The sequence below is a fragment of the Monodon monoceros genome, unplaced genomic scaffold (genome assembly GCF_005190385.1).
Source record: "Monodon monoceros isolate NGI ecotype Baffin Bay Population unplaced genomic scaffold, NGI_Narwhal_1 Super_Scaffold_2, whole genome shotgun sequence".
Classification (NCBI taxonomy): domain Eukaryota; kingdom Metazoa; phylum Chordata; class Mammalia; order Artiodactyla; family Monodontidae; genus Monodon; species Monodon monoceros.
Window position 1 is genome coordinate 41,349,798 of NW_021703776.1, and position 19,305 is coordinate 41,369,102.

At 31.0% G+C, this 19,305-nt stretch overlaps 1 protein-coding gene across 5 annotated transcripts in view; it reads right to left on the bottom strand.

The window, feature by feature from the left end:
• Positions 1-19,305, bottom strand: part of PHF14 (PHD finger protein 14) — a 201,186-nt gene that overhangs the window by 65,679 nt on the left and 116,202 nt on the right. Inside the window, exons 17-19 of one of the 5 annotated variants that reach the window (XM_029233137.1) lie at positions 9,003-9,026; positions 5,685-5,714; positions 4,810-4,927 (exon numbers count right to left, since the gene is read on the bottom strand). In XM_029233137.1, the coding sequence (XP_029088970.1) occupies positions 4,810-4,927; positions 5,685-5,714; positions 9,003-9,026 (172 nt within the window). Of the gene's footprint in view, positions 1-4,809; positions 4,928-5,684; positions 5,715-9,002; positions 9,027-12,721; positions 12,928-19,305 lie in introns of those variants that run through there. The other 4 variants (XM_029233139.1, XM_029233138.1, XR_003795130.1 and 1 more) reach the window with 4 other exon arrangements.

Below are 19,305 nucleotides of genomic sequence, written 5' to 3' on the forward strand. Positions count from 1 at the left end.
TAAGAGAAGCAACATCCCAGTAACAATGAGTACATCTAGTACCATGATCTTAGTTTCTAAATACCATTTTCCACTAAAAGGGAAGCAGAGCTCCTTGGAGAAATCACTGGTTCCAGGAGTAGGGGAAGGGAAAGAACAAGTTGAGCCTAGAACACCTTTAGTAAGGAAGCACTCAAAGATTTCTGGGATCCATATGAAAAGAACACAGAAGCCAGCCTGAAGTGGCTCTCATTAGCCAAATTTGAGACAATTCAAACATCAAAATAAATAATGATAATAACCAACATAAACCACTGAAAACAGAAAATGAAAGTCTGATAAGGAATAGGATATTTACACAGCCTCAAGCTTCTTCCCTACAAATTACTTATTAATTAGAAAGAGGAAAAGAATGGAGAAGACTTGCAGAGAACTCCTCAGTCAAGTGATTAAAGTTAACATCACCATTTATGGTTCATATTGAAATCATGTGTCACCTGATAGAATGCATACTGCATCACATCTGTGGTATTTTTATCAGAGATGCATAAAATAAATCTAACCACAAGAAAAGATCATAAAAATGCAAAGTAAAAGACATTCTACAAAGTAAGTGCCCTGTAATCTTCAAAAGTGGCAATGAAATGACAGTCAAGGAAAGACTAAGGGACTTTCCAGATTAAAGACTGAAGAAACATAAAAATTAAATGCAATGAATGATTATGTATTGGATCATTTTGCTATTAAGGACGTTACTGGGACAAATAGCAAAACTTGAATGAGGTCTGAGGATTAGACGGTAACAGTGTATCAATGTTAATTTCCTGATTTTGTCAGTTATATTCTGGATATGTAGGAGGATGAGAAAACACTGACAAATGTAAAGCAGTGGTGTGTCAAAAAGACTTTCAGGAAGATTACTCTAGTAGCAGTGTGGGACTATGATCTCCAAACACTGTTGTTGATGTACCCCAATACTAAAATATTTTAAATACATACCTTAATAAGTATATATGTGTGAAGTTATATACCTATTCTACAGCAGTCATCTGTTACATTAGAAAACACACTCAGACACAGAAATTAAAATGGGATGCTATATAGAATTAATTTAATTAGTCATTTGTCTATCTCCTGAGGTACAAACACTTCATTTTGAAGGAACCTAGTGAAGAGTCTGGTACACTTATTTAGATAGCCTCTAAAACAGGAGGAACTGGTAGAATGAGGAAAAGGTGAGGCACTGAATCAAGGCAGTAACAGTGGAGAAAAGGAGGAAAGAGTAAACCGGAGAAATATTTAAGGAAGAACACTTTTACAGGACTCAGCAAGGGATTTTCTATTTGGGACAGGATGAAGAAGACTTGAAGATGATTCCAGGTATTTGGCTTGGGAGAATGGATGAAAGTAAAGATGAAAGAAAAAATAAAAGATGGGTGAGGTGGAGGAGAAAGAATAAAATACATAGCTTTTCCAGGCATATAGCATTCATTTGTAACAGTATTTTCACAACAAAGTAAAGAGCAAGAGAAAAAAACCTAATGCATGGTGATCAGTAGCAATGAACTAGCCCCACTGAATAAAAACATAGCACACTGTCTTGGATAGCTGCTGCCTTAGTCAAGTATCTTTGAAGCATAGCCTATGGGAGAAAGTATATTTTGTGCATGTGTTTGTATGTGTGTAGATTTGTGTCTCTGTGTGTGTTACATGTAATGTATATATCTGAATCCACGTAGCTGGTCATTTTTCATGAAACCTAAAGTGACTACCTAGGTTTATGAAGGATTGATAACGCAGAGAAAGTCTTATCATGCCATACTTTGTGGGTCTGGGTAGAATAAAAGTCATTCTATATACAAATATTGAATCATTATGTTGTATATCTGAAACTAACATAATAAGTCAATTATATCTCAAAATATTCTGTTAGCTAAATTGTTATGAAATATCATTAATTTATTATCATTAATTGTATATTATTAATGTAATATAGTATATTTTATCTTTCATGAGCTAAAGCTTAATATGGATTGAGATATGATGAATCTTGTTAGACTTTTGTGGAATTTCTATAGTTTCTATAATTAAAAGCAATAGGCAGGATTAGCGACAGAAGATTTTTGCTCTCATAAAGGTCACAGCAAAAAAACCCATTACTTGAAAGACAAAGTCATATATCAATACATTATGCTGCTCAGAGTATACATGGCAATATTTTAGAGTTTCCCCTGGTATGCAAAATTTGGAGACAATGTCAACAGTTAAATAATATTTAAAGTGCAATGCATTTTCAAGTACATTTTCAACTACACACCCATACCATATATAATCTAAAATTCTAAGCAAAATAAATAATTTATTACTTGGGAGTCAAATTTTTATAATAAAAGTTAAGACTTCTTGGACTTAATAATCCTGACTACCATAAAGAAAGAAAGTTGGATATATATTTTATGGCTATAACAATTTTATATTCACTTTTCCCCACCTAAGTTTATTGGCAACTGATTCCTTTCTCCTGGAAATAACTACTTCTACCTTAGCTTTTCATACTATTAAAATAAATGAACATGGCAAATATATTTAGTATTACCTAAAAAATACCATTCCACCAAAGCAAATAGAGCAGAATGAAGGACAAGCAAAATATATTAACTTTTATTGTGTATTTCTTTTAGGCCCCAAAATGATACTAATTTTCTTGACTCAGGTATTAATAATATACTGCTTTCTGAATTTAAAAGCTTCTGCAGCAATTTACTGAATTATGAAGCATGACATTATCTATCAATGTTTTCTTCTTGGGACCCAATACTAGCAAACACCTTACAAGAGAAAATGTAAACAGAAATTTACTTGTCAGGAATAAAGTTTTCAAAGTGAGCAAAACAGAGTTGATGTAACACAAGTATTCAAGGGAATGAATTAATTTTCCTTAACTTTCAGCTTAACTATTATATTAAGCTTAATTTTTTATTAGAAAAAAGAAGTAATATTCATTTTGATATGATAAAAATAGAAATCCATTTCACTGCTGTAATCCTTACAATAAACTGCTGTGACATTCGTCAGTTAGATACCATATTTGGATATTTTAAAAGTCTTGGCTGTTTATATCTGGGATTTATTCAATCACAAGTCAAACAGAGTACATTGTAACTTTTCTAACAATGTGCCTTCCTAATGGATTTCCATTCTGAGTCCAAAGATCTTATTCTCTGGTAGACAGGGAAAAGCAAAATACAAGAACATCTCAATGGCTACTGGCATGCACCTACTGCACTTACAAAATATTCATTTTGTATATTCCCAACATATGTGAAATGTCCTCTTGCATTTTCAATGTTCATTAACAAAATTACTATATAACTTAACAAAGGCACTCTGCAGTTAATACAATGCTACATATTTACAGTAGTATAAAACCTTTTCAAACGAATGTACACAAAAAGGCTTATTTATAAATGCAATAAATCTTTTTTTCAAAAATTGCTTTCCTAATTGCTTTTTGAGGGTACAAGAAAACCCCAAACAAAAAACACACTTAGAAAAATTATATTATACCATAAAGAGTCCCATAAGACAACTATTTAAAATCTATAGTACACCATTATTTTTTTCTCATTTAAATACAATTTCTGGAAAACATTTTTTAATTATGTAATAAAAGTTTTTGATATTAAATATGCTCCCTCTTAAATTTGGGTCTTAATAAAATAACTGTAAAATAATTCTTGATATTGTATAGTTTAAAACCTTGAGCAAAAATGCTTGATTATTAAATAAAATGCATAAGATTCTATATTAATAATCATTATACAGATTTGTAAAATTTTTAATAAATTTGGTTGTTTAAAAAACCCTTTAAATAGCTTTCTTCTTCCTATAGCCAAATGCTTTTCTGAAGTTTTTAATAAATAAACTTTTCAGATGGCTTCTGTGGTAAGCTGGAATAAATCATTTTAACTGATAAAAAGAATGTTTTTGATTCCATGATCAGACAGGAATTCAGTATCAATTTTAATTCACTCTAGGAAAAACAAATGCACTTAAGTGGCATTTAGGAGAGATGGCTTGAGGTCCACATTACAATAGACAGTTAACTTCTGTTGTCTATTTAAAGAAGAATAATTTGATTAACCCACAGGTGACCATATTGTCTTAGTTCAAATATATTTAATATTTCTGTCAAATAAGTCAAAGCATCAGGGGTCCAGCTATTTACTCACACACTTAAAAAAAGCATATAATAATCTTAAAATGTCAATCGTCACAATTTAAGGTTATAAGATTGATATTCAAAAGATTTCAATAGTTTATTATTGGAGATAAACTACGAAACAACCTTATTAGATATTTCATCCTTTCTACTTATCTAAAATAGTTACCAGAAAAAAATTTTAGGATATAAAATCTAGTTTTCTCGAAGAGCAAACCTTATAGAACATTCACAATATACCTACTATATCTTAAGATGAGTCATCTGTAAAATTAAATTGGATTTTATTGGTTATTCCCTAGGGGTGGTAAATTAGCAGAGGGTGACTTGCTACTAGAGAACTATTTAACATGCTACAGTAATATAGAGAATACATGAAACAGCTAAAATATTTCATAGAGAAAATTTATATAAGTCAGTAGAGCTCTTTACTCCTTAATTTAAGGGCAATAAAATCATCAAGGCAATATATTCTTAAAGTGCATAGAGTAAATTGTTGGTCCTTCATATTCCAATTCTCCTTAAAGTTAGGAAGCCATTGGTGAGATACAGAAAAGCTATCAAAATAAAGGGAAACAACACTTTTTCTTATAAGTTTCTCCCCTTACCTTAGAAGATGAAGAATCACACTCCTGACATATCCATCCATAGCCTGTTTGTTTAGGAGACTTTTTCAAAGGAGGATCCAAACAACCAAAATGGTAGCACAGTCTACATTCATCACACCTGCAGGGTAAACAGATTTATACTATATTTAAATAATATTAAAAAACACTTTTTTTCAGAGAAAAACAGCAAACTACTGTATATTTCAACTGTAACACTGTTAATTCTATCCTTAGCTGACAAGATTATTAAATTAATGTTTATGAAAAAGACAATCTAAACCTGAAATAAATGCTTTAGGAGAAACAAAATGCCAAAACAATAAAATAAACAAAACAAATATCATTCAGAACATTTTGATAGTACAAATGTTAACAGCATAGGAATAAATTTATGTGTATAACCCTATGTGTTCAAAACTAACAAATATTAATTTTCAATTTTGAACTTCAATAATAATCACTTGCCCATTAGATGGTTTTAAAACTAATATAAGATACATATAATTCAAGATTATGAATTCAATCTAATATATTGTGATTATTTAAAAAAACTTTTAAATCTAATGAATTCTACTAGGCTACACTAAGCTTAATTCTATACAATTGATATACCTCATCACTCTCTTTCTCTAAGTTAAGGTAGATTGTAAATAAAATTTCTAATGTGTATAGCATGCTAACATAATCTACAGCAAATAAAAACCATTCTAAGAAGTTTATTTTCTAAAATATAAATTCTCTCAAAAATTTACCTGTCACTTTCAGTGCAATTGGTTTTTCAAAGTACCTCCTAGTACATTTTAAAGCTTATTAACAAATGTTTTGATAGTGTCTTTGCCACCTATGATGTACAAAATCTAAGAAAACTATCATACCTATTCTTCGTTTCAGACAATCTCATCCTGCTGACAATGAAGAAAGATCTGTATTATTTCAGTGTTTTTTAAAAAGAATTTTGCATCAGTTGGAATAACAAGACCAAAATTTAACAACAAATAACAAAGATGTATACATTTTATAGAAAGGGTTATATTCCTCTTATTCTTTGTGCTATTTTTTTGTAAGTTAAAAAAATAATACTTTCTCCAAACCAATCTGTCACATTCTCTTTATATATACTCTTACTGATTTAAACCTAAAAAGTTGAGGAATCCATAACTAAGAAAGCAAGGAGGATATTTTATAGGACATATATTACTTAAAGTACAAAATTACTCTTAAATAACTTTTATTAGAAAAAAAGGAGGAGTTATTGTGATAAACAACATGCAAAGAAAAGCAATTTATTTTCACAATAAAGGGAACTATAAATCTACATTTATAGTAAAAATTTCATGTCATTCTATAAAACCCAATCTCCCAAAGACCCATTTCAGAAATCAAAAGTTTCAGAAAGTTTAGCAACTTAGCTAAGTTATTCAGGTATACAGAAGTTTAAAACACAATTATATATCTTAAGTTTAGGCACTCCTTCCTCTACAACTTCCTTCTCATAAACCAAATAAACTTATGTACTTTTCCAAAAACCTTCACTTAGACTCAAGAGATGGACTTGAATAAAAATGTTTACTATAATAATTCTAGCTATACAAAAACATCAAATCAAATAGTAATAACAAACAGTACTTTATTTACTGTGCCAATATTATAAATAAACCATCCAAAAATATATTTAAAAGCACTTAAACTGTTCAAATACCTGTTGTTCTAGTATGAAGAAAAAATAATAGATAATATATAGCTAACATAAAACTAAATGGCAAGCCCACAAAATTTTGTTCTTCTCAATTCAACTTATTTACCCTTCAATAGTTAAAATTCCAATTACATTAAACACATAGTTAGAGGACCCTTCAGCGTATAAGCATTTATGAGTTATGAGAAGGTTGAGATTTCTAGTTAGCTGAGGGCGTAGTCCTTCAAGCATGGAAAATAGTATTTCAGTCATCTTTAATGGGAAATTTAAAGAGAATCACATTCTTTGCTTCATCAAGAAAATCCATTAAATATAATTTACTCTATCTTTATCATTCCAGGGTCACAAGTATGAGTAATAGATGCTGCTACATGTCTAACAATGTGACAGCCTTTTGTGTTTGGACATGAATATCATCAGTCTGCTGTTCTGTTTGAATTCTTGTATTCAACTTTTATAGGTCCTCCTCACTTGCTTAAAAAATGTCAGTCACTACTTTCTGATATTGTCAGTGTCATCTGTCTAAGCAGCATTTCCCCGACAATAATTCACTGTGGATTCAGAAACCAGATCACTGGACTTAAGACTATGCAAATTGACAGTTTATAAAAACATGAAAATGAGGACTACTAAGTACATGGACTCAATTTGGGTTAACTATAGTCTTTTTTGCTTAATTTAGGGTTTTTAAGCAAGTTCAGATTGCCAATAATCTGGGCTTTTGATAAGTGAAGAGTTATAGTATTAATGCTTTCCTAGTTCATATCAAATTACAACCTAATTACTACAGATTTACTTTATAAGTCTGTGCCATAATAACTTGCAAATTATGGTTTCTAGTGTACAACTAGAGTCAAACACTATGATGAATATAAAGGTGAATCATAATTCATTATCTTTTACCTTCATGTACTAAGATGGTTCTTGCTGGTGTGTGTGTGTGTGTGTGTGTGTGTGTGTGTGTGTGTGTATTATGTATATGTACATATATATATTTCAAGCTAATAAATTAAGAACAAGTTTGCTACATTGATATAGTTCAACTTTGTAGCTGATTTCAATTAATTGTAAACTCAAGTTATCTTTCAGCTCAATAATAAATGCAAAAGGGAAAAGAAAGATTTTATATGCTAGATTTGTTAGAAGATAATGTTGAAGTATATGCCATTTGGAAGTGACCTAATCCTTACTGATTCCTTCATTAGTGATACTTTTTAGAATGACTTAGTCTACACATGGAACTCATGTATTAGTGATGGGTTCCAGAGCAAAGGAAGAATCTGCTTGTTAGAACCAGGGGTGATATGGAAGTTCTCTCAAGTTATAGCTCACTCAGTGGTAAATAAAAACTGTAATTCCAAGACTAAGTAGCAGAAAGGAGTAGTTAATACACTTAGGAACTGCCAAAATCCAGGAGAGGAAAAAAGAAAAAGAAATAACCCAATCTTGAAATCAATAACTCTGTTAATAAACAAACATATAAATATTAGCCTTTTCTAAAAATGACTAAAATTATTTCCATATGGAAAAAATATAGTTGTTTCTACACTAAAATATTTAATTGAATAAATCTATAGCTTCGTGTGCTGGTAACAAAAATATCCTGAGTGATACAAGGGAACTCCAGCAGAATTTGCAAGGATTAATTCACCATAGACAAATGTAAGGAATGCCATTAAGAACCCTAGAAATCAAAGAACAATTTAGATGGTAAAAATAGTAAATTATTTATTTCATGCACACACACACCATTTTGTAAACTTTAGCAAATTTTGTCAGCCAACAAATTATGGTTAAGTTACAAATATAGATCATTTTAAAAACTCAAAAATCAGAAGCTCGTAAGGATCTGCAATCATTCTGCTACCTTAAAGCTGAAATTGAGTTGAAGTAGTTATTGATCAAATTATTATTTATGACCTCTACATCTACTTCTTACACATGCTTGGAAATACGTAATTACAACACATAATATAGTACATATTTAATGTATCAAAATAATAAATCTTGTGCAAAAGCAGTCATTGACCCACAAAAGCTGTGATATAACACAATATACTTTATTAAATAACACAAATGTCTATGTAATAAAAACAGACTATTATACCAATAGCACATATATTAAATAAGAAGACAATGTCTTAAATTAAAAAATATAAAACTAACCAATAAAGATACACTATGTTTTTTAATAAAATGCAAACTGGATGCTTAAAGAATATCCTCTAAACATCTAATAAAACTGTACACATTAACATATTATGGGACATTCTAAAATTACAATTGTAAGTGAGATAAGATAAATCCCATTTATAAGAAAAGGAAACCTCATTGTTTAATTAGATTTTTACTAAATACAACTTCCTAGGCATCAGATTCATAATGGATACAGATGTCAATAATAAAGCAGCTATATGTAATATGGTCTTTTACACATTCATTTAACAAAATGCAGTGACCAAATAAACATAGTTCTATATGTATTTAAAATACTTACTTAGATATGGTTAAGTATAGCACCCTAGACATAAAAGAGGAAGAAAATTATTTATGTTCATATGTCCTATGATCCATGGGAGCAATCAGTCATGTGGTTATCTGATTACTGAGAATATACACACAAGTAAAAAGAAACAACTTATTTATTTCTGTCCACACCTAAGAGACAGGCCAGTGTTCCAAAGAGTTTCTTAAATTCCCTTAATTTCCAATTGATAATTTCACTAGAAGAGTACACTAAATAACTACTTTTCAAAATTAACCAAAAAAAAGGTGCACCTCCTATATATATAATTTATAGCCAGATGATCAGCTAAATTTCAGGAAGAAGAGAAATCCATAACATGGGACTTGAAAAGTAATGTACATGTTTTATGACCAGGTTGATCCATAATCGTAGCTATTTTTTATGTCAATGAACATTTGATTCAGGTCCCTTCCAAATCTATATAGAGTAAAATAAAGAAGCAACCTTGAAAATATATACTGTTACATCCATTTAATAAAAAAAACAAAAAACTCACAACTAAATATCAAGAGAACTGATGGGTTGGATTTTCTTACTTTTTCACCATTTCTATGCAAAAATTCTATAGAAGAATGACCAAAAGAATTGGTCTTAATATTACTTACATAACATCTTACTAGCAACTGAAACGCCTACACAAATGTATTAACCAGTAGTGACAGACTCTTTCATTGAACAGTAGCCAATTATTTCAATTATTCCTTTTAACAGATGGAGAAAATGCAGGTTTGCGGCCCATGAGTTAAATCACTTTTAAAATAATACAAGCTTGAACAAAATTCTGCATTCTACAAATATTAGAATAACATTTAATATCAATAAAGGCAAACTTTATTCCTTTTTACAACACTTTTAGTGCAAATCACCTATATGAGCATTTTCTAAATACTTAGAAAATGTCTTTTATATGATATTTCACAAATAAAGGCTAAATGTGGAGGTCTTGAACATATTTTTATTAATGTCACTATAGACTTTCATCACATGCAATAATGAATGAATGAGTGGTAGGAAAGACAAAAATATTCTGTAAAGTATATTAACTGGAAAAAATATTTGGATAATTACTGAAATCCAAATTCATGTTTAATGATCACTTAAATAATGGGATCAATTCAGTTAGCTACATCTGCAGTAGTCAAGTTACAAGATTAAAAGTGAAAGGCAAAACTAAAACATGAAATAAAAGAATTCATATAAAAATACACAATAAGGTCAAGTACCTCTTCACAGCATGAGAGAATGATTAGACATTTTCATACCTGAAACACATCTGCTTTGTTCTTTAATAAACTGATCTCCATCTGCTCATGCCCTTGGAAATTTTTCAGCAGTACAACCTGCTGTGCTCAAGCCCCACATAACTTTGTATTTCCCTGCTCATAATTAACTAATTATTCTCTAATCAATAGTGTAGATCTTGATTTTACAATGTAAATCAGATAAATGAGATAATGGCTGGGGGTCAGTCTCATTTTATTCACAAAGCCCAGCATGAACATCCAGTTTCATTATATCTTATGTACCTGAACAGCAGTGAATCTTACAGCAGGCCTGCAGAAAGTCTTAAGACTGTGTACTGGGAGAAAGAGGTCTATATGTTTATTTAAAAAAAAAAAAGTATTTGCAAAGCATGTCTATCTCAGAAATATTTTTAATCGCAATCCTTAGTATTATGTAAATTGATAAAGCGTTGACTGGGCAGGAAAAAATTTCTGCCTTCATATGCCATGCAACTCTAAAGCTGAGTCTCTTAAACAAGTTTTAATTGTCAAAATGATTTCAGAAAATTTAAAGAAAAATTAGTAATGTTAGTATGCCATTCTGCTAGAGAGTCCTTCTGAATTCCTTGAATAGATTTTGGTGAAATATTAATAAAATATTCCCATACTGAGAATCAAGTAAAACAGTGGTAAGTTTTGTCAAATAAAAAACATTAAGAGTTTAAAAAGAGTGATCTAGTAAGTAATAGGATGTAAAAACAGGGAAAAAGGATAATGAGTGTGAATATTCTTATTATTTATTGGTCAGTGATCTATTTTTAACATTATAATTGTAAAATTAGGTAAACACTCAAGAAACATGAATAACAATGATATATAAATGATAAATAAATTTCATTTACAAACAAAATGGATAAAGGTTAAGGCTAAATTTGTTTTCATGTTAAACATAATCCTAATTTCAAATCTTTTCCTAACAAAAGAATTAGTGAATTATGGACAAAGGCTATGTTCCTTGATTAATTTCTGTACCTAAAATGGTGCTGTGTCCAAAATAGGTATAAACTAAACACCTGTTTAACTAAACTTATGTATAATAAAGAAGTTATACTCTATGTGCTATAAACTACTATAATCTCTTTTACCTAGAAACAAGTATTTTTGAAAATTTAAGGGCCCTTTTAACAAGATTAAAGCCACATTCAATCAATCAATGTCAACCACAATACCATGATTCTTTTAAAAATATTATACACAAATGGTTCTCAAAGGATGTCCCTGGCCAGCTTCAGCATCACTTGGGAACTTTTAGAAATGCAGATTTTCAGGCCTCATCCCAGACCCACTTAATCAGAAACTGCAGGGAGAAGTAAGAGGGAGTAAAATGAGGAGGAAAATGAGGAGGGGAGTAGGTGAGCGATCTGCTTTTAAACAAATCCTTGATTCTGATGTACTATAAAGTTTGAGAACCACTGCTATATACTGCCATGTCATTCTTCTTGTAGTTCAGAGTTATTTATTTTACTTCTTGATATTTCAGTGTTTTTTTTCTTTCCCTATCATGCGACAAATAACCATCATTTACCTGTCGGACTGCTTTCTCTTATACATGTAAAATATGAACTATTTAGTGTATATTCTCTTGATACACACATTAACATCTCCTTTGAATAACAACTGGACCAATTACAGAAAAGGGTTAATTTTGTACCATGGAAATATGAGAGTGTCTAGGAGATTATTAGGAGAAAGTGTTTCATTCTACTCTCTTCAAAAGTTCTACTCCAAATACACATTTGCAGGACCAATGATCTTATGAATATTATGTGGTTTATATTCGTGATGTGTGACAAAGATTCTTAGGGCTAGCACCAAATATGGAACCACATATCCACCACTGAAGAGTAAGATGGAGAATGATGATAATATGGTATTCTAAATAGAACCAGGTGGAAAGGACTTTGATTAATAGTGTCACCAAAACCACAAGGTTTAATGATTTTTCAAAAAAATCTAAAATAAAATGACCACTAGTAATATCTTACCATATATCAAAGGAGAGTCAGGTCCAAATGCACTAGCATATTCTTTTTTAAGGAAATGGCAATCTGACATTTTTCTTAAAATCAGCTGGAGTTCATCAATAGTAATAACTACCAACTTTTTCTTAAGCTTATGCAGTGATAAATAATGAGTTCTTTTTCTAAAAAAAAAAAAAAGCCTACTGGTTTTGCTACAGGTTATTAATATTTTTCCTCCAATGTTAGGTCTTTCAATAAGTTAATAATCTCAGTTTATACATATTTTATATACATACTGCTTTTATTAAATATCCAATAATATGGTTCCTTAGTATAACTAAAGATTACTAGCATACAGCAACTTTATATTTACACTTGCTTTTAATTATCTATAACATTTCCTACTCTATTCCTAATGTTTGAACTATTTTCAATGCCACTATACCTGAAAAGATGTCCCAAACCACATTTATAAATCAGGAAATTCCAAGAGACATGTTGACAATTTACATGTATATATGTATTTCAATTTCAGCAAACAGTCTCTTCTAAATCAGTTCAAGATGAAGTGATGAAATATTCAACATATTTCTGTCGTTGATTTAAGACTTGTTCATTAAAGCTTGAAGACCAAATTTTAATTCTGTAAACCTTTGGAAAGATACAAATGTTGATGAAAATCTTTCAGTTGGCAGGTTGTATAGTCAAAAGCTTTGTATCTCTCTCCTTATTTTGTAACCTCATACTTAAGGTTGAGAAAAATAAAATTATACTGAACAGAGAAAGTTTGTATTGAATCAATAAAGAGTGAATATATTTGGTTATTACTAAAAAATATCTAGAGATCAACACAGATATATTCTTATTTACAAGCTTAAAATCTGAAGTTGCAAAAACTGCATGCTACTAATATTAGTGCTTTCACACTAGAACTAATGAGTCAAAACTAGAATGGCATACGCTTTCACAAGTCTTTCACTTTTGCTGAATATTATAAATAGAAGTAACATTTAATATAGTCTACAGTTGTTTCCCAATGCAGTACTTCATATATGAATATATGTATTAAGTTGGATGAAACAGAATAGCAGACTAATGGAATGCATTATGTTTCTTGTTTGTTACTAGATTTGTTCAACAACAAGTAGCACATTGCATGTAAGTCCCACAGGCTTCAGTAACTCTTAAGTAAGTCCAAATACTGTATATCATTTGCCAAAGAAGCAAGAGGGGAAGACATTACTTAATAGGACAATTCTGACAAGACGTTATCTAGTATTTTTCAACAATGCACATATCAAATGTTTCTGATTAGTGCAAAAAAAAAAAAAGAAAAAAATCCACACAGGCAAATTAACTGCCTTGTCAGTCCAAGTAACAAACCAATCAATTACATTCTATCCAAACCTGACAAGCAAAGGCAACTTTTTGCAGTGATAAGCTTATGGGAAAGACAAGATAGCTGTTCTCCTTTACTTTATATACTCTATTGAGAGTGTTATCCACATTTTTAAAATCACACTTATAAAAGAGGTTTCCAGGATTGCCTCCGAGGATGAGCTGTGGCAGAGTTGGGTCTCATGAAGGGTATCTACACAGTAAAGTGATAAGAAAAGAACATTAACATTTAAAGATCACAGCAGCTCTGCACTATGTCTTATGAAACACACTAACAATACCATAGTAGATTCAAATAACATATGATCTGGTCCAAAGAGACAGATGCCCTAAACCTAAATGCCATGATCTTGTAAAGGTTCTTACTAGTTGAAATGGAACTATTTCATCATTTGAAACACTGAGTTGCCTCTTGTATTATTATTACTTTTAGTTGTCACAATAAATCTATCTTAGTAAAACAAAAAAGAAAATATAAAAATGATGAGGGGTTTGTATTTATATAAGCAAACATGTAATTTGATTAATAGATGCTTTAAATAATAGCAGTTTGCTATTTTTTCATCAAATATGGCAAGTTAACAATGCTTGAGAAAGCATGCAATATACTGAAAACAAGCACACCTAATCAGTACATTACAGGAGTGGTTCTACTCAAGTACAGAGTCTCAGGGAGTAAATATTCAGATGATTCTTATTCCCTGGGCCTATACTGCCTTCCTTTTTTTAAAGACTATATTGGAAACGTTTGCTTACAATTATGAAAAGTATATCCCTAGCTAGCTATTTTAGTAGATTTGTGCAACAAAAGTGACAGAAAATACACCTCACTGTAAAGACCTGGTCATTGATTATAAAACACTAATGTTGGCCAAATTTTCAAGTCATTCACTTGCATTTATTTTTCAAAACTTTCTTTAGTTTTTCTTGTATTTATTTCCCTACCGACGCGTTTTCAGAGGAGAAATTTTAGATGCCTGGTGATGAGAAGTAACTTTCTTTTTGATTGTGGAAAACAAAATTTTATCATTTCCTTCAGATATTTACATCTGTGCAGATGAGATTAAATTACCAACTAGTCACACATCATAGAAAAAGTTCATTTCAATATTTAAGTATTAGAGAGATGTGTTTAATGCTTCTAAGTTCTACTGAGAAAAAGAAAGTGAAAAGTGGCACAATCACAGATAAATAAAGCACTACTATGCCATCGACGAGCTACCATGCCAAATTGAATAAACTCCAAAGAAAGGAAAAACAAAATTGTACAAGAAAAAAAGAATATAACGTGAAACATAGTTTTCAGAGAAATGTACTTATCAACATATGAGAAGTAAACAGAAAGAACAGAATTCCCTCGTTGAGTAACAAGGAAATAGATAGGAAGAGCTGAATTCCCTTGCTAAATAGTCACATGTGCTAACTTTTCTCAGTGCTTCAGGCTCCAAGTGATGAAATGTAAGCACATTCTAAATCTGATATTCTGAGAAGTGCTTTGCCTGCAGGTTAAGCACTACTATATAAGCAAAATGAAAGAGGAAGCAACCACATCATTTACCACAGAAGTACATTTAAGTTTTAATTACATGCACAAACGATAGAGAGTAGCAGACAACCCAAAGATTCATTTGTAGTTAACACTGATAGGAATTTAAATATATATTGGGTTGGCCAAAAAATTCGTTTGGTTTTAAGTAAAAATAAAAGACATTTTTCATTTTCACCAAGAATTTTATTGAACGATTCACTAACTGAGTGAACTTTTTGGCCAACCCAACAGATACATTAGATGTCACAGAAATCTGCTTTAAATTCTAATTAAATCTAAATTTAACTTTGAAAAACACTGAAAAGCTCTAACTAGTATTCTTCCATCCTAAAATTTCACTTAATATTCAGAGTAAGCAACATGACTTGTCTTGGCTGCTGCCTTCTTAGGACAGAAGACTACTATGTGGTCTTTTATATCAGAGTTGAAGTCTTGGCTTTGTATTTATTCCATATGCTTCTAATAAGCTTACTTACAAATTAATGTAGAAAAAAGGGAATTAACTATTTTCAAAGGGCTTCCCTGATGCAAGCACCAATGGTCTGTTATCCTGTATAGTTGGATGCCTACCAAGAAGAAGCACCTACTTTTGCCCCAATGAAGTCAAATATGCTAAAGGAGCATAGTTTGGTGAGCGGTATGCCTAATGATTAGAGCATTAGCAACACAGTCAAGACTGCCTAGACTCAAAACTCCAATTCTACCACTTCCTAGTTGTATGATCTTGAACAAGTAATACTTCTCAATTTCCTCACCCATAAGATAGGGATAAAATCAATATCTGTGTAATGGAGTTTCCTTGAGGATTACATGAGATCAACTATACAAAGCATTAGCACATTGGCCCTTAATAAGCACTCTATAAATCTCAGCAACTAATATGAACAACAGTAAATTTATCAAACACTAGTAGTATTTAATGGAAGGAAAAAACTGTATTCTAATATATAACAATTTATATAACAGAATTTCAATATATAATTGGAATAATTTCTATTTCATGATGCTTAGTGCCTCTGTACCTCAGTTACCTAATCTCCAAAATGGAGATGGCCATACCTCAGAGGACTGTTGTTAAAAACTGAATGAGATAATACACTTAGAAAGCAGAGAATAGAGCCTGGGATATAGTAAGCATCTAACACTAGCATTACTTTAATTTCCAGTTCATGCAGACTTTTAACATGTCTATGGGGTTCAATTAAAATGTTAAAAATATGAGATTCTTATACATTATTACCTAGATATCAAAATCCATCATCAACTCCAAAATTTATATCCAATCTTATCTACAAATTCTAATTCCATTAATATGTCTATTTTATATGTCTGAAACTATAAAAAACCAACACAGATCAAAACCTTGTTATAGGAGGAACAGATGAAACAGGATGTTTCAAAATAAAAAAGAAAGAAAGACCAGAAAACAATATAGTTGGTTTCTAATACTAGAAGCTGGATTATGCTTGTTTTATATGATTCCAAGGATTGAAATTATTAAGAAGAGATATGTTAGCTCACTTGGAGAAAGAAATTGCCAGTGGTCAGAGCTGCCTCAAGAGGGAATGGGTTACTTATACACTTCTATCCCTGGCAGTAGCTTTTGAACTGTGGCTTTAGTAGTGATACTGAGCAGATGATTCAAGTGTCAAAGAATAGTGAGATCCTTTTCAGAACTGTATAGTATTAATACTTGTTTTGAAATTGCTTTGAGTTACAAAAGTTACAAAATCTGGGGAAAAATTGAGGTTGATGCCTTCATTTTATAGATGAGAAAATGACTATCATGGTAACTTAATTCAAGGTCATTCATCTAGCCAGTAGCAGAACTATCGGTGGAGTCCCAGTCTTTCTTAACAATAGATAATCCCTTTTGTGTAAGTTAACAAGTTAACAATATTACCACATTGCAATAGAAAATGAGTTTGAAATTACAAAAAATAAATTTTACTGAAAAATAAATGAGTGAAACGAGAAATATTTCATTGCTATATATGCTAGAAATTATGATGTTTACTACTCTAAAACGGCATACTCCAGAAATACCACACTTCACTATGTAATTAATGGTTACCATGTTCAGGCTTCTGTTTTCTTTAAATACTTGTCTATAATGCATTTATTTTAAAGAGAAAAAGAAAATTTAAAAATTCAAACACTGATAATGTAACATAAAAATATTTATAAATCACACTAAGTTACTTAAAGGTTTAATGTTTTAATGTAGATATGAAAATCAAAGAATGTCATACATTGAATATTAAATGTGTGAAGCAGGTTAGCTACTCCACATGTCTAACAAATCATCAAATCAACTTAATTATAAAGAAAAAAATATACTGAATAAACATTTTCTTTTCAATCCAAATTTTATCAGAATACCACCTTAATAAGAAAGGTTCAGTGGCAGCTTGTCTACTTTCATTATCCAAATATAAATATTTTGAATATTAAACATCTCTTTTCCAATTTTTACTAATAGAAAAGCATTCTTAAAATGTAACTTCTAAGTTGTTTCCTTCACAAGACCCAGTTTATTTTCTAATTTCCTCTTTAGAATCTAATCTCTTCATGATGTACAATACAGCATCAATTTAGTTCTAAAGACATTAACTAAAATCATTGATCACTGCTTTTTATAAAGCCAGGTCTAGGGCATAACGGGAACACTCTTAGTGTTAGGGATGGCCAAGTAACTCCTAAGAACAGTGGTATAAAGCATTTAATTTTAAATTTTAGACTCTTTTACCCTGAATGGTTCAGTAAATGTTCAAGACAGCCTTGGAATAATTGTATTTGGAGAATAAAGAACAGCTGGGCTCAACAGAAAATGAAGAAGCAGGAGAATGCATGGCCTGCTCTGAAAGTTAGGGAGGATTTTGGTAGAATTTCTTCAATGACTGGAGTTTGGGTTTAGGCCATTTAATCAGGCAAGAGAAGAACCCAGAAGGTTGGAGGAATCAAGATACATTAGAGCTACAGAAAGCAGTTATACTCTAGCAATAAAAAATGTGTACAGCCAGGGCAAAGAGAGTGGGATCCAAGGAGGCCTAATCAGAAATGAGAAACATAGAAAGAAGGCAAGAGGAAACACTGAAGCAGCTAAGGTGTACAGAATAACATCACAGAGAACAGTGTAGACACTGCACTGAGAAAGGTCTTAAGTAAGCCGAAAAAATGGGAAAAAAAGAAATGGAGATCAAGAAATGTTATGATGGAAAATGGTTCCCCAATTACTCTGATATTTTTAGTTTTCAAATAATGCAAAGCAGGCATATTTTTTAAACTTTTCGAACAAAATTATTAAAATTATATGAATAAAAGTAAATATACTAAGATGCTATAAGATCATAGTAATTCAAACTTTTTTTATATTTTTGATGTTTTGTAAGTATATTTTTATAACGAACAAAATTTTTTAAATATACATGAAAATTTCACTTACCTGCCTTTAAATTTTAATTAATAGACTTTATCTTTTAGAAGTTTTAGATTTACAGAAAAATTGAGCACATACACTCCCCCCCTTCCCCCCACCACATCTCCCTTTAAATTTAAATGTCAAAGTCTTCACATCATGGTGCCTTTGATAGATCAGGGGTAGAGAAAAATGAAGGCAAAGAATGCCAGAAAGACAGAAATAGAGGAAGAGACAAATATGCCAAGATCTGGGAGTGTTCACACTTTACTGATTCTTATTCAGTGTGATGATACTGAAAAAGTTGCTGAGTTAGATGCAATGAGGATAAACAATGAACTTGAGAATGTGAAAGAAAGGGACTTTCAGATGAGGATTAAGCTAGCCTTAACTCTGCCTCTGCCAAACTCTACTCCACAGATTTAGAACCTACTGATTCAGAATCTCCAAGAATAATTTTATCATTGTTGTTGTTTGTAATTCTTCCTATGGGTAACTTGCATCTCTAGCCAAGCTGAGAACGACTATCTTAAAGCTTCAGCTAAAGGGCTTCTGGAACAAAGCAGTGGTTCTCAGAGTATGGTCCCCGAATCATCAGAATGAGAGCAACAGCTGAGAATTTATTACAAATATAAATTCTTGGGCACCACCCCAGAGAGTCCAA